General features: G+C 38.3%; 1 protein-coding gene across 1 annotated transcript in view; it reads left to right on the forward strand.

Moving 5' to 3' along the window:
• Positions 1-292: 292 nt before the first annotated feature.
• LOC116319171 (SWI/SNF-related matrix-associated actin-dependent regulator of chromatin subfamily B member 1-like) overlaps positions 293-12,500 on the forward strand; it is a 14,039-nt gene continuing 1,831 nt past the window's right edge. Inside the window, exons 1-8 of the mRNA XM_031738418.2 lie at positions 293-646; positions 1,965-2,076; positions 2,810-2,918; positions 3,141-3,278; positions 10,027-10,154; positions 10,236-10,402; positions 11,128-11,318; positions 11,414-11,545. Of these exons, the coding sequence (XP_031594278.1) occupies positions 557-646; positions 1,965-2,076; positions 2,810-2,918; positions 3,141-3,278; positions 10,027-10,154; positions 10,236-10,402; positions 11,128-11,318; positions 11,414-11,545 (1,067 nt within the window). The 5' untranslated portion in view covers positions 293-556. The remainder of the gene's footprint in view (positions 647-1,964; positions 2,077-2,809; positions 2,919-3,140; positions 3,279-10,026; positions 10,155-10,235; positions 10,403-11,127; positions 11,319-11,413; positions 11,546-12,500) is intronic.

Below are 12,500 nucleotides of genomic sequence, written 5' to 3' on the forward strand. Positions count from 1 at the left end.
TCTTCTTTTTTTGGTACCGGTACTGGTTTTATTTTGTTGTATTTATTCGCGACACCTTAAATACCGGTCCGTGAAAATATTTTCGGACATAAACCGGTCCGTGGCGCAAAAAATGTTGCGGACCGCTGCATTGGATTCATAAGGAATTGTGAGAAATCTACAAAAATATGAACATCGCAGATAACCTCTGCAGCTGGAGGAGTTAAATCTAATTTTCAATGTAGAACAGTAGGGGCGGTAATGAGCACTGGAAATTGTTCATCCACTTTGAACGAGGACAGAAAGAGAATAGCATCCCATGAAGCGTTTAGACTTTTCGGGAAAAAATTCTTCCAAATTTGAATGTCCTCATTTAATCCATCTAAATAAGGACTGGTACAGAAATTGCTGTAGTTTTCAGTTTTTTGTGGATAATATTTATGTCGTTTTGTAATTGGTATAAGTAAGCAAAACCTATTTGAAGGGATGATATCGGATTTCCCATTTCCAACTCGGGCTGCGAACGCACCTGAAGAAAGGCATCCCAAATAATTAGCAGTATAGTGACTGCGTAAAGATGCAATTAGCTCTCAGTAAAACGTTTGGCCAGAAGCCGGTAAAATTTCAGCTCGAACAAGATGGAGACTTTTACATGGTGGGGTCGGAGGTATGTGACGATCTGTACACAAACTTTCGGGGCCTAAATCTCTTATGCTTGCTCCAGTTCTCATTTCTGCTGGCTAGATGATGCTAGCATGCTAACGAGCGCCACTGATGCCTCAATAAACAAAGAAGCATGTGAAACGAAGAGCGGGGTGTACACTCAGTCAAACAAGCTGCTACCAAAGCTCTAATTGTGCCGTTCAAAGCCAGTAAAAGCTAACCTCAGCTTCTGCCTTTTTGCTGTAACTTCGTATTCCCCGCTCGTTAACTTGGGTTACTAGAGTTAGTTGAAATGGGTTATGTTAAAATAAAGTCAGACTCGAAAAAATATCTTTCTGCTTTGTGTAACATGCTTAAGCGATGCAACTTGAGCCGTCTGTCATTATTATTAGGACCGTTTTGATGTCACTTTTGCTCTGCTTGAGTCGACAAATACAACCCATTTCATAAAAAATGTGAATAAAAACGTATAGTTGTCCACTGCTCTGTGCGGGCTGGCACTGTTTGGAAGACCTTAAATGTATTTTTGTAATCACCCTTTGCAGAGTTCAGCTAAATTTTTCACCACAGCAGCGATTTGGAGGCGCCAGCGGGTGTGTTAGGATGTTTTGTGACTCGCTGCTGATCATTTAAAGAAAGGTTAAAATTTGAGTGAGAAGAGCAGAAGATTAGTTTGGAGATAAGACAGAACAAGATAAGATAAGACAGAGTTTTGGATGGTATTTCAAAGCCAGGACTGTGTCCTGTTTAGAACTGGTGCACTGCTTTTGTTTCTACAAACAGTGATTGAAATGTTTGATAGCTTTCAAAATAGTTGGCATGACAATGAAAAACAGTCCTAATGTTTATTAACATTTGCAAGGTGGTTTGGAAACATTTGTTTTTCTTAATGAATGATTTGCATCTTTAGTGTGCTAATAGTTGAGACAACATCCATTTTCTTCAGATTATCCAGTTTGTTTGGGCTAAAGTCTATCCCCACTGTCCGAACTGATTTAGTTCTGTTTCACATATTTAACAAGAAACTGGAAACATTCCTCAGCAATTTGGGTCCACAGTGTCTTTATAGTGTCACACTGATTGATTGATTGATTGATTGATTGATTGATATCTTGTGACTACCTTTTGAGTGATCTGTAGTTGGATCTGCATTTAAGAACATGGGAGAACAATTACAGCTAAATCACTATAAACAAAAAATGAAATTGTCCTTTTGATAGAACTGCAGTTATGACAGGTGCTGTTATCTGTTTCTTTGGTTCTTTGTCTTTAACATTTATTTCACTGTGGATTGGAAAAACACATGCACTTTGCTGTTCAAGGTTGGAAACTATCTGCGGATGTTCAGAGGCTCCCTTTATAAAAGATATCCATCTTTATGGAGGAGGCTGGCCTCTGTGGAGGAGAGAAAGAAAATTGTAGCATCGTCACATGGTGAGTGGCTTTTTGTATGTGTGCAGGGTAAGGGGTTACTGTGGATATTAACATGATTTGGACTACTCTCAAGGTTATATAGAATTTCTTATCCACAAAATCTTCTGCAGACATGAAGGCAGTTTGAGAAAACCCCAGACACTACCACAACAAAAAAATACTCAAGTCCTACTTTCAATCAATTACTCAAAATGACACGGAGAAATGTAAGCAATACACTCAGTTGTGCAGAAATAAAAAGTACATTTGCCTTCGAAATGCAGTTAAGTCCGTTAGATGGCAAAAATTGCAAACATTTCAAGTATTTAAACAATATTATACCTGAGTTTATTACTGGACTATCAATAACATCATGTATCTTGAGACTTTACCTTTACAGATTGATGTGACTGTCAGTGTTATTACAGATAACTAAAAGTAAACTTAAAACAATCCAAAAACATTTCCTGTAACTGAAATAAAATAAATCTTTTTAATATTGTTTACTTACAAAAAATTAAAAAACAGTAAGAACAAAAAGTATACAATATTGCTTGTGTACTTTAATATTTTTATATAAGGTGCAATAGTAAAAATTGTTCCTTTTTAAAGTAAAATTTATAGGAAATGTCTTTAATTTTAGTGTTGAGCTGAACTTCTTGCCGCAAATAAATATTGCCCATACTATAAGGAAAAAAACTAAAGCTACTGTAAAACATGTGTCTTTGTTCTCTGGACGGTTGTTCATTTACAGCCACCAGTGTTACTCTGCTGAAGGCTTCAGAATGTGAAGAGATCTTTGATGGAAATGATGAGAAATACAAAGCAGTGTCTATCAACACAGAGCCTCCTGCTTACCTCAGGTAATCTGCTGATGAATGCAGACCCCAGTTATATGCTGACATCAACTCATGACTCACTCAGTTTTGTTGGTTGCATAGATTAATGGTTTTTTTGGGGTTTTTTTTTTTACATTTTAGCAAAGCTTCAAGAGAGCTTTGAGAAGTCTGTAATTCTAAGTGATGAAATCCCTTATTGCTGATCATTGTTGAGACAGAAGATGTTTGTTTGTTCTTCTTGTAAAGGGAGCAAAAGGCAAAGAGAAGTAGTCAGTGGGTTCCCACACTGCCCAACAGCTCTCACCATCTGGATGCTGTGCCTTGCTCCACCACCATCAACCGGAACCGGATGGGCCGTGACAAGAAGAGGACCTTCCCTCTTTGGTATGGAGGCTTTGTTCCCATTCTCATGTGTTTTGTGGACTTATTACTACTGTATGTATTCTGCTTGTTCATGTCAGAGTTAAAGTTGGCAATGACACAACATCATCTAATAAAATTCAACAACACAATCCTGGCCTTAAAAAAATGAACGCACCATTCTTTATTCATTTGTAAGCAACTACAACTCACCAATGACCATTAAAATGATCATATCTCATAGCTTATCTAGTAGAATTTATCCCACTACATTGTTTCTGAACTTCTCAGCATAGTCTGTAGTACATATAGAAATCAGGCATAATAATATGATCACTGACATGTGAAGTGAATAACACTCTTCGTCGTGGCACCTGTTAGTGGGTGGGAGCGAGTGAACAATTTGTCCTTAAAATGGGCAAGTGTAAGTCTTTCAACAAGTTTGATGGCTTGGCTGGCCAAATTGTGATGGCTAGAAGACTAGGTGAGAGCATCTACATAACTGCAGCTCTTGTGGGGGTGTTCCCAGTCTGCAGTGGTCTGTGTCTAAGGAAGGACCAGTGACAGTCATTAAAGCTCCTTGATGCATGTGGAGAGAGAAAGCTGGGCCATGTGGTTCAGTCCAACAGACAGTTTGATTAACAACAGTAAATCAAATTTCTGAAAATTTTAATGCTGGTTATGATAGAAAGGTACACAGTGTCCCACAGTTTGTTGTATATGGGGCTGCATAGCATTCAGATCAGCTAGGATGCCCATGTCAACTACCAAGAGCACCAATAATGGGTGTGTGAGCATCAGAACTTGATCACAGAGCAATGGAAGAAGGTGGCCTGGTCTGATAAACTACATGTTCTTTTACATCACATGGCTAGATGAGTGTGCATCTTACCTGGGAAACACCTAGCACCAGAATGCACTACGGGAAGAAGGGGAGCCCATGGAGGCATTATGATGCTTTGGACAATGATCTGCTTGGAAATCTTGAATCCTGCCATCCATGTGGATGTTACTTTCACATGTACCACCTACCTAAGCATTGTTGCAGACCATGTATATCCTGTCACGGAAACGGTATTTGCTGATGGCCGTGGCCTCTTTCAGCTGAATAATGTCCTCTGCCACAAAGCAAAGATGCACAGCAATCAGCATATGTGGGATGTGCTGGACAAACAAGTCTGATCCACGCAGGCCACACCCAGCTTACTGAACTGAATAAATCTGTTGCTAACATCTTGGTGCCAAATACCACAGCACACCTTCAAGGGTCTGGTGGAGTTGATGTCTTGACCAGTCAGGGCTGTTTGGCAGCTAAACTGGGGCCAACACAAAAAATTCCTGCCAATTTAAGTGACAGAAATTAATATTAATATTAAAAATTAAAATTAATATTTGGATCAATCACCATCTGACAGTAAATGTTTTGTGTTGTTCTACTTATTCTGTTGGCCAGCTGTTACATATCTGTTTCAGGTCTTTGTGGATTTGCTTGTAGAAAAGCCACTCTTGATGAATCCTGCTCACATTTATTTAGAGAACAGCTACCTCAGCTTTCAAGATCCCACACAGTCTCCATCAGTTGTTCACTTTTTATATCAAAAACATTGATTGTCTTTACTCATTCCCTCATTTGGACGGTCTTTTTTGTACATAGTCTAGTAGGTTTTTTTCAGTAATTTCAATTTTATTCAGTAATTTGCTCAGCTCTTGGTAGATGGCATTGGTCACACTAGGGTGGCTGTGGCTCAGGCAGTTGAGCAGGTCATGTACCGGTTAGAAGGTTGTTGATTCAATTCTTGGCTGCTCTAGTATGGATGCCAAAGTATCATTTGGCAAGTACCTTGCTCCCAGTGTCCTTAGCAGAATGTGAATGTGTGTGAATGTTAGAAAGCCAAACAACAGGAACAAAGTCATGTTACTACTAGAGATGGCACGATATCACTTATTTATGTCCGATACCGATATCATAAATTTGGATATCTGCCAATACCGATATGAATCCGATATAGTGTTTTTTAATCAATAAAACTGTTTTTTTAATATCTTTCTGCATTTTGTATAAGTTCATACTCAAGTTTAAATAAACAGCAACACTAAAGCTATTCTGTTATACCTGTATGTTAAAAAAAAAAAAAAAAAAAAAAAAAAATACACTGCACCCGAAATATTTCATAGTTCAGCAATACTGATCAATCTAATAAACTTAAACCTACTCCATCCTCCCTATTCTGGTATTTTAAAGAGTACTTAGCAGAAATATTAAGCAAACTAACAAATAGGGTTGCAAACTCCCAGCAAAAAAAATAGAGAACCACCCCCCACCCTCCACCTCATGATGCTTAATCGACGTAATCAACTTTTATTTGATGCAGTGTGGGGAAAAAAAAAAAAAAAAAAAATGGACAGAATTAAATTATTTTTCAAGAATAATTAAATAAATTCAACATCTTTCTTCTACAGAATTGCAAACTGCACAGATGGTACCTTCCCAAAGGAAAAAGTACTATAGCTTACTAGGGTATATTAGACTTAACAGTTACTATATACAGTAATGTACTTCTACACATTTTACATCAGATTAAAACTCTGGGTGTAAGATTCAGATAATTATTTATTAAAAGCTAGACATTTTAAATGAGAATAAGAAAGAAAAGTATGTCTTTGTGCCCCCTTTTCCCTGTTAATGCCCTATCGGCCCCCCTGGCTACACTTTGCTAGATCCGCTCCTGTACAGTTGCCAGCCATCAGCAACGTAGAAAAGGATCCTGGTGTAGAAAGTAATATTAAATAAATTCTAACAACAGCTTATCAAGCTTAAACGTGCTGCTGTTGTTCAGCCGCTGGTTTCCTCTTTCTGGTGCAAAGTGGGCCAAAAACAAAGAAGAGAGACGGACTCGCGACAGAAAAGCCAATCAGCTGATCATTAAGCAGTTTCATGATTGAAGTAGCAGCAGGAGAGAGAGAGAGAAGAGGCAGTCGCTCCATATATCGGTTGTTAAGCTTAACGTGGGAATGCTTTACAAACATTCAGAGATGAACTTACACACTTGCTTTACTTCTCTCTGGGATAACCTCGGCGATGAAATGCTGGTTTGCTAGGAGGCTACAAATACACAGCTGCTCTATCAAGTGACGCACACTGCTCCGACGTGCTACGGTTATGAGCCGAGTTACGCCGTGTCGCAAGTTTTGTGAGGTGCTTTTTTGATATTTAATGGATCGGATTACATTTTTTATTTCTCTCCGATATCCGATCCAGTAATTTACGTCAGTATCGGACCGATACGTAATATCGGATCGGTCCATCTCTAGTTACTACTAGAGTTGTAGTCAAGACCGCCTAATCCGAGACCAAGACGAGACCAAGACCAGAGGGTATCGAGACCAAGACAAAGAAAGATTAATAGGCTCTGTTTTGAATTTTGTTCAAAAAAGAATGACTTCATATAGGGAAAAAAAAATATATCACATATTAGGGCTGTTCGATATAACGATATATATCGGATGACGATATAAAAACATCTATCGTTTCATTTTACGCTATCGTTTGTTTCGTGGTGTCGCAAAATAAACTGTTTACGGCAATATTTTTTCATTATTTTGATGATCACTGTAGTGGCTATATTAATTTCCTAAAATTCTCTCTTTCTCTTATATTTAATATAACCACACTACAGACGGACAAGCGCTTGTTTTTATGCGTTGTCGTTAGCAACAACGAGGGTAAAACCACCTCGTCTCTGCTTGTTTATTTTCCACATAAACCTTTCACATTAAAGCTCAAGATCCTGTTGAGACTTTTCAAAATAAACTGAATCACGTGAAAGATGCAGAGTATTTACGGATAAGAAGCAAAAAAGAGCCGCCAGGTGCTAAAAAATAAACCTTAGACTCAAACGTTAGAACAGGCTTTTCCCCGCAGCACGCTGTGTAATAAATACTCACAAAGAAAACGACAGCCGTTACAACCTATGTCTAAAAATGTATCGTTTCATGCATCAGTTAAAACACTCGACTCCAGGTACGCGACGCCCAGCTGGAAACACTTCACGCAAGTCGAGCTGCCCGACATTCACAGAATTTACAGAAAATGTTACATTTTTGTGATTTATATCGTTATCGGACGATAGATGTCTTAATATCGGGATATGAGATTTTGGTCATATCGCACAGCCCTATCACATATGCAGGACACCTTAAACTAGGTTTTTAATTAAGCAGCAAGGCAGAACAAAGTCGGGGCTGTATCAAAACATGAGAACTAAACCCCAATTCAACCAGACCCAGAACTGATTCGGAATTAAAACAGGACTACAACAGTTCAAAATCAGGACTACTTAGGACTTAACCAAAACAGAACGAGAATCAAAAGTAGATGATAGTAGCACTAAAAATCATCATAGACCTGCACTACACTTATTGTTGAATTCTACCAAAGTACACTATTTAGATTCAGAAAAGTTCATATAATTATTTAGCCTTGTTGTGGAAACAAGCCTGCATAACTTAATAAATATAGAATTTGAAAAGTAACAAATGGTATCTAAAAAGAAACACTAGGTACTAGATACATGTTCTGATGAGTTTTGGCAAACAACCATTTGACTAACATGTGTCTCACCTGCTCTTGTTCCATCTCTGTTCTGTTCTCTCTCTCTCTCTCTCTCTCTCTCTCTCTCTGCTGACAATCAAGCCAAACACCAACATCATCAAATATATAGTTGAAACCAGATATTTACATACTCTTCAGATAAAAACAAAAACATTTTTTAATTGTAACATCAAATCAGACTAAATGTTTTTTTTTTTTTTTTTTTAGATTGATAAATATAAAAAACATATTTGTTAACTTTAAGAGTAAAGAGAGAAATTGTCTGTATTTCTTAATTGCAAATGGCACCAAATTGTATTCAAAATTGAGCCACACTTATGGAGGTCCGCAATTCTTTTCCTGGTGTTTTGGTTGATATCTCTTGATTTTCCCATGTCAAAGAAACAGGCGCTGTATTTTGGGGGTGCCTTATATGCATCCACAGGTGTGCTACCAATTTACTCACATGGACTCTACTAACCTATCAGAAGCTTCTTAAGCTCAGAATGGAATCTTCTGGAGTTTTCTTATTAGTTAACAATAAACTTAGTGTATATGTACTCCTAAATTTGATGAAAGTGATTAAAATAGACAGCTTTCTCTTTTTATTCTGACATTTGACTAATTCAAAAGATATTTCAACATTTATTTATCTAAAACAAAACAAGTTTACTCTAAATTGATGTTTAACAGTAAAAAAAAAAAAAAAAAAAAGTTTTGTTTTTTCCCTAAAGTGTATGTAAATATCTGGTTTCAGCTGTGAATATACTGCTGTGTATTGAAATTCCTCTTGTTTTGCATAGAAATATACTGAACAACATACAAAGCATAATATATAAAATAACATCTACCTGAGTTTTTTTCTTTGAAAGAAGCTTTTTATGTCCATTGTTGTGTACATCAGTACATAACTGAAACCGATTTAGAGAGTTGTAGCCGTGGAGGGTAACAACTGAAAATATGAAATAAACAGACATGTAAGCTAAAACTCTTCGCCATTTGTTGATTCACTCGAAGAGCAAGTAACGTAATATGGGTCAAGTGATCAGTTTGATAAATGATTTGCTTTGGTACCTGGTCAAACTTAAGCTCTCCTCTGTCTGCAGCAAACTTGCAGGCAGCAACTTCTCCCCCCTCGCTTACAGGCATAAGTGCTGTGCTCAGTCGCCCAGTGCCTGAGCTCGGACCATACCAAAATTAGGGGGAATTTACAACGGTGCGCTATGTGTTTCGTGTGTTGTTTTTGTTTTATACAGTTGTCAGTCAGGCATCTAACTAACAAATTGCACTCCAAAAGAACCCATGCTTCTGAAAAAATGACCCGGGCTTAAGCCCAGTAAGCCACCCCCCCGCTCCGCTGATGTTTGACTCCAAATCTCCTGAACACTACGTCGATTTGAGAACGCAAGACCGAGACAGCAAGACCAAGACCACGTAAAAGTGGTTTCGAGACATCCATCTCTAGTTACTGCATACCTGAAACTTATGAAACAAACAAAACCAACATAACAGAAGAAAACAGGCAACCTGGCTTAAGAATACAAATAAATAGAAAATCCATATACTTTGATTATGAGAGAGAGTTAGCAATAGTCATATGTAAAGTAGCAGTGGCATGCTTATACCAGGGCCCGTGAGAAAATAGCAGCAATATCCAAACCGGTGTACACCATAAATGGGTCCCATATTTTATGAAACCTATGGTCCCTACTATGTAACTTGCATGTTAGGAAGTCTTGCGACACATATTCCAGTACCTTCCGCTGCCATTGAGTCTTAGATGGGGCCGTGTCCATGATTCAGTTCAAAAGGACACATTTCCTTGCACAGAACGTTAACAGCCTGTAAAGCTGCTTTCCAAACTTCACTCTGATTTTGTCATTCGCCGCTCCGAGTAGCATGCACAGTGGATTACATTCAGTGTCAGTAGAGAAGATCTTATCCAGTTCACATTTTATAACAAACCCAAATTGTTGTATTATCCTGCAGGACCATAGACAATGCGTGAGGTTGCCCACCTCTATTTTACTTGTAGGGCACAGCAGAGAAAGGTCTGAATTGTATCTATGGCATTGAGAAGGTGATATGTGAGCTCTGTGTAGAATTTTAATTTGGATTAGTGTTGACATTTTTCAGTAAAACAAGAATAATGCAACATCAGATTGTGTGCATCTCACTTAGTTTTGATGACCACGACCCTGCAGTAATCCATGAGAATGCAGCCCAGATAGAGGCACTGGTCCCTGTTCGTCTAGACATGGAGATAGATGGGCAGAAACTACGGGATACCTTCACATGGAATATGAATGGTACTTATACACGTCTACTAGTTTGAAAATATCTGCAGCATCTGGTGCTATTTTGTGTTTAATTACCTGCTTTTTCCTTAGAAAAACTTATGACCCCAGAGATGTTTGCTGAGATTTTGTGTGATGACCTCGACTTGAATCCTCTGGCTTTTGTCCCAGCCATCGCATCAGCTATTCGTCAGCAGATTGAGTCTTACCCCACTGACAGTCTCTTAGAAGACCAGGCGGACCAGAGAGTCATCATCAAGGTAGGTGCTGCACCAAAGTAACAATTTTAACAGGAAGTCAAGAAATGACAGGTCTAGCAAGAAAATTAAGAAAAATTTTCAGACAAATTCATCAGCCACGATCAATGATGCATATCTTAACCTGATTTTATTTATACAGCACCAAATCATAGCAGTTACATCAAGGCACTTTATATTGTAAGGCAAAGACCCCATAATAATACAGTATGCATGCCAAAGCAATCAAATGACCCCCCTTTGGCCAAGCACAAGCACAACAGTGGGGTCTGTAAAGACCAGTTGGGGGTGATGACAGGACAAAAAAAAACACACTGAAAGGATTAATAGTAACTCAAAAGCAGATTGAAGGACATATCCTGATCAAAATGACTCCAAGATTCCTTACAGTGTTACTGGAGGTCAAGATGATGCCATTGTACGCAAGCATTTATTTAGATACCATATTTCTAAGATTTTTAAGGCTGAGTACAATTACCTCAGTTTTATCTGAATTTAGAAGCAGGAAATTGGAGGTCATCCAGGTCTTTGTCTTGAGGATATTTCTGCAGTTAAGCTATTTGTTGTGTGTCATCTGGCTTCATGGATAGCTAGACCTGGGTATCATCTGCATAGCAATGAAAATGCCTGCCTAAGGGAAGCATGTATAATGTAAACAAATCTTGGCAGTGTTGAACAGAAATAAGTCTATAATAGGTTGGTATATGAAAATGTCGTATGTCCCACAGCTGAACATCCATGTAGGGAACATCTCTCTGGTGGACCAGTTTGAGTGGGACATGTCAGAGAGGGAGAACTCTCCAGAGTCATTTGCATTGAAGCTGTGCTCTGAGCTGGGTCTCGGCGGGGAGTTTGTCACCACTATTGCCTACAGCATCCGTGGTCAGCTCAGCTGGCACCAGAGGACCTATGCTTTCAGGTAAGTCACTGTAATAAGCCTTTGAGAATGACTGTGTGAATCTTGGTGTGTTATGGTGCACTCATTTGTTACTCTCATACTTGGAATGTGTCCAGTGAGAACCCACTACCCACAGTAGAGATTGCCATTCGCAACACAGGTGATGCAGACCAGTGGTGCCCCCTGTTGGAGACCCTGACAGATGCTGAAATGGAGAAGAAGATCAGAGACCAAGACAGAAACACAAGGTGACAGTCAGATGCGTTTAATATAATTATTATCTGCTCCATTGAATTTTATCAGACTGACAGTCATATGGTGCCACTAAATAGGTTAGTAATTAAAAAAAAAAAAAAAAAAAGGTTCCATAAATGGGCAGTCACAAATTCAAAGTGTACATGTTGTATATGTTAATTAGGCTACGCTTCAGAACATGGTTGATGAACTCATGATGAAATGTAATATCGAGGCTTTATTTTCAGAGCAGCTGAGCAGTACTGGTTCAACTCTGAGTGTTAATACTGCAATATCAAAATCAGCTTAACAATGTTTCCCTGCAGAGACGTTCTAAAAATCTCTGATTTTCAACAACAGTGCATCTCACCCATCTCACGCTCTTCATAAAAGCTTCATTATTCCTCTTATTCCATCATTGAAGTAATGGAAGGCTCTAGCCACCATTTTCAGTATTCCACACCTTGGGCAGCCTTGGCTGGAGGCATTGTTTTTGACTTGTCTGTCCATCCTTACATATTAAATTTAAATAGTATTTTTTTTTTTCTCATGAAATAATCTATAATCAATAGTGTATAGTCATTTACACAGTAGTGTTTTGAAACCTCTTTTTCAGAAGCCATAATTCTTGCATCATCTATTCCAAAGACATGATATGGATGATATAGTCATTGTGAATTTTAATTTCTTTGCAATAGGAGTGGTTTTAACTATTAATATTTACATAGTTTGGGCCAGTATATAAAATGAACTCCTTATAAGTTCCCATATGTTGCTTTTCTACTCTGAGCACTTTATGCAACATGCATCAGTCATTCATGCATACAAGCATGTAGACAAGCATATGCTGACGTGCTTTCTATCTAACATTCACACTCTTGCAGTATCTTGCAGACTGGAAGAGCCAGGCATTGAACCTTCTTTACAATAATTTACTGATTGTTTAATGGTGTCATCTCAATAATTAAG

The sequence above is a fragment of the Oreochromis aureus genome, linkage group 7, assembly GCF_013358895.1.
Source record: "Oreochromis aureus strain Israel breed Guangdong linkage group 7, ZZ_aureus, whole genome shotgun sequence".
NCBI lineage: Eukaryota > Metazoa > Chordata > Actinopteri > Cichliformes > Cichlidae > Oreochromis > Oreochromis aureus.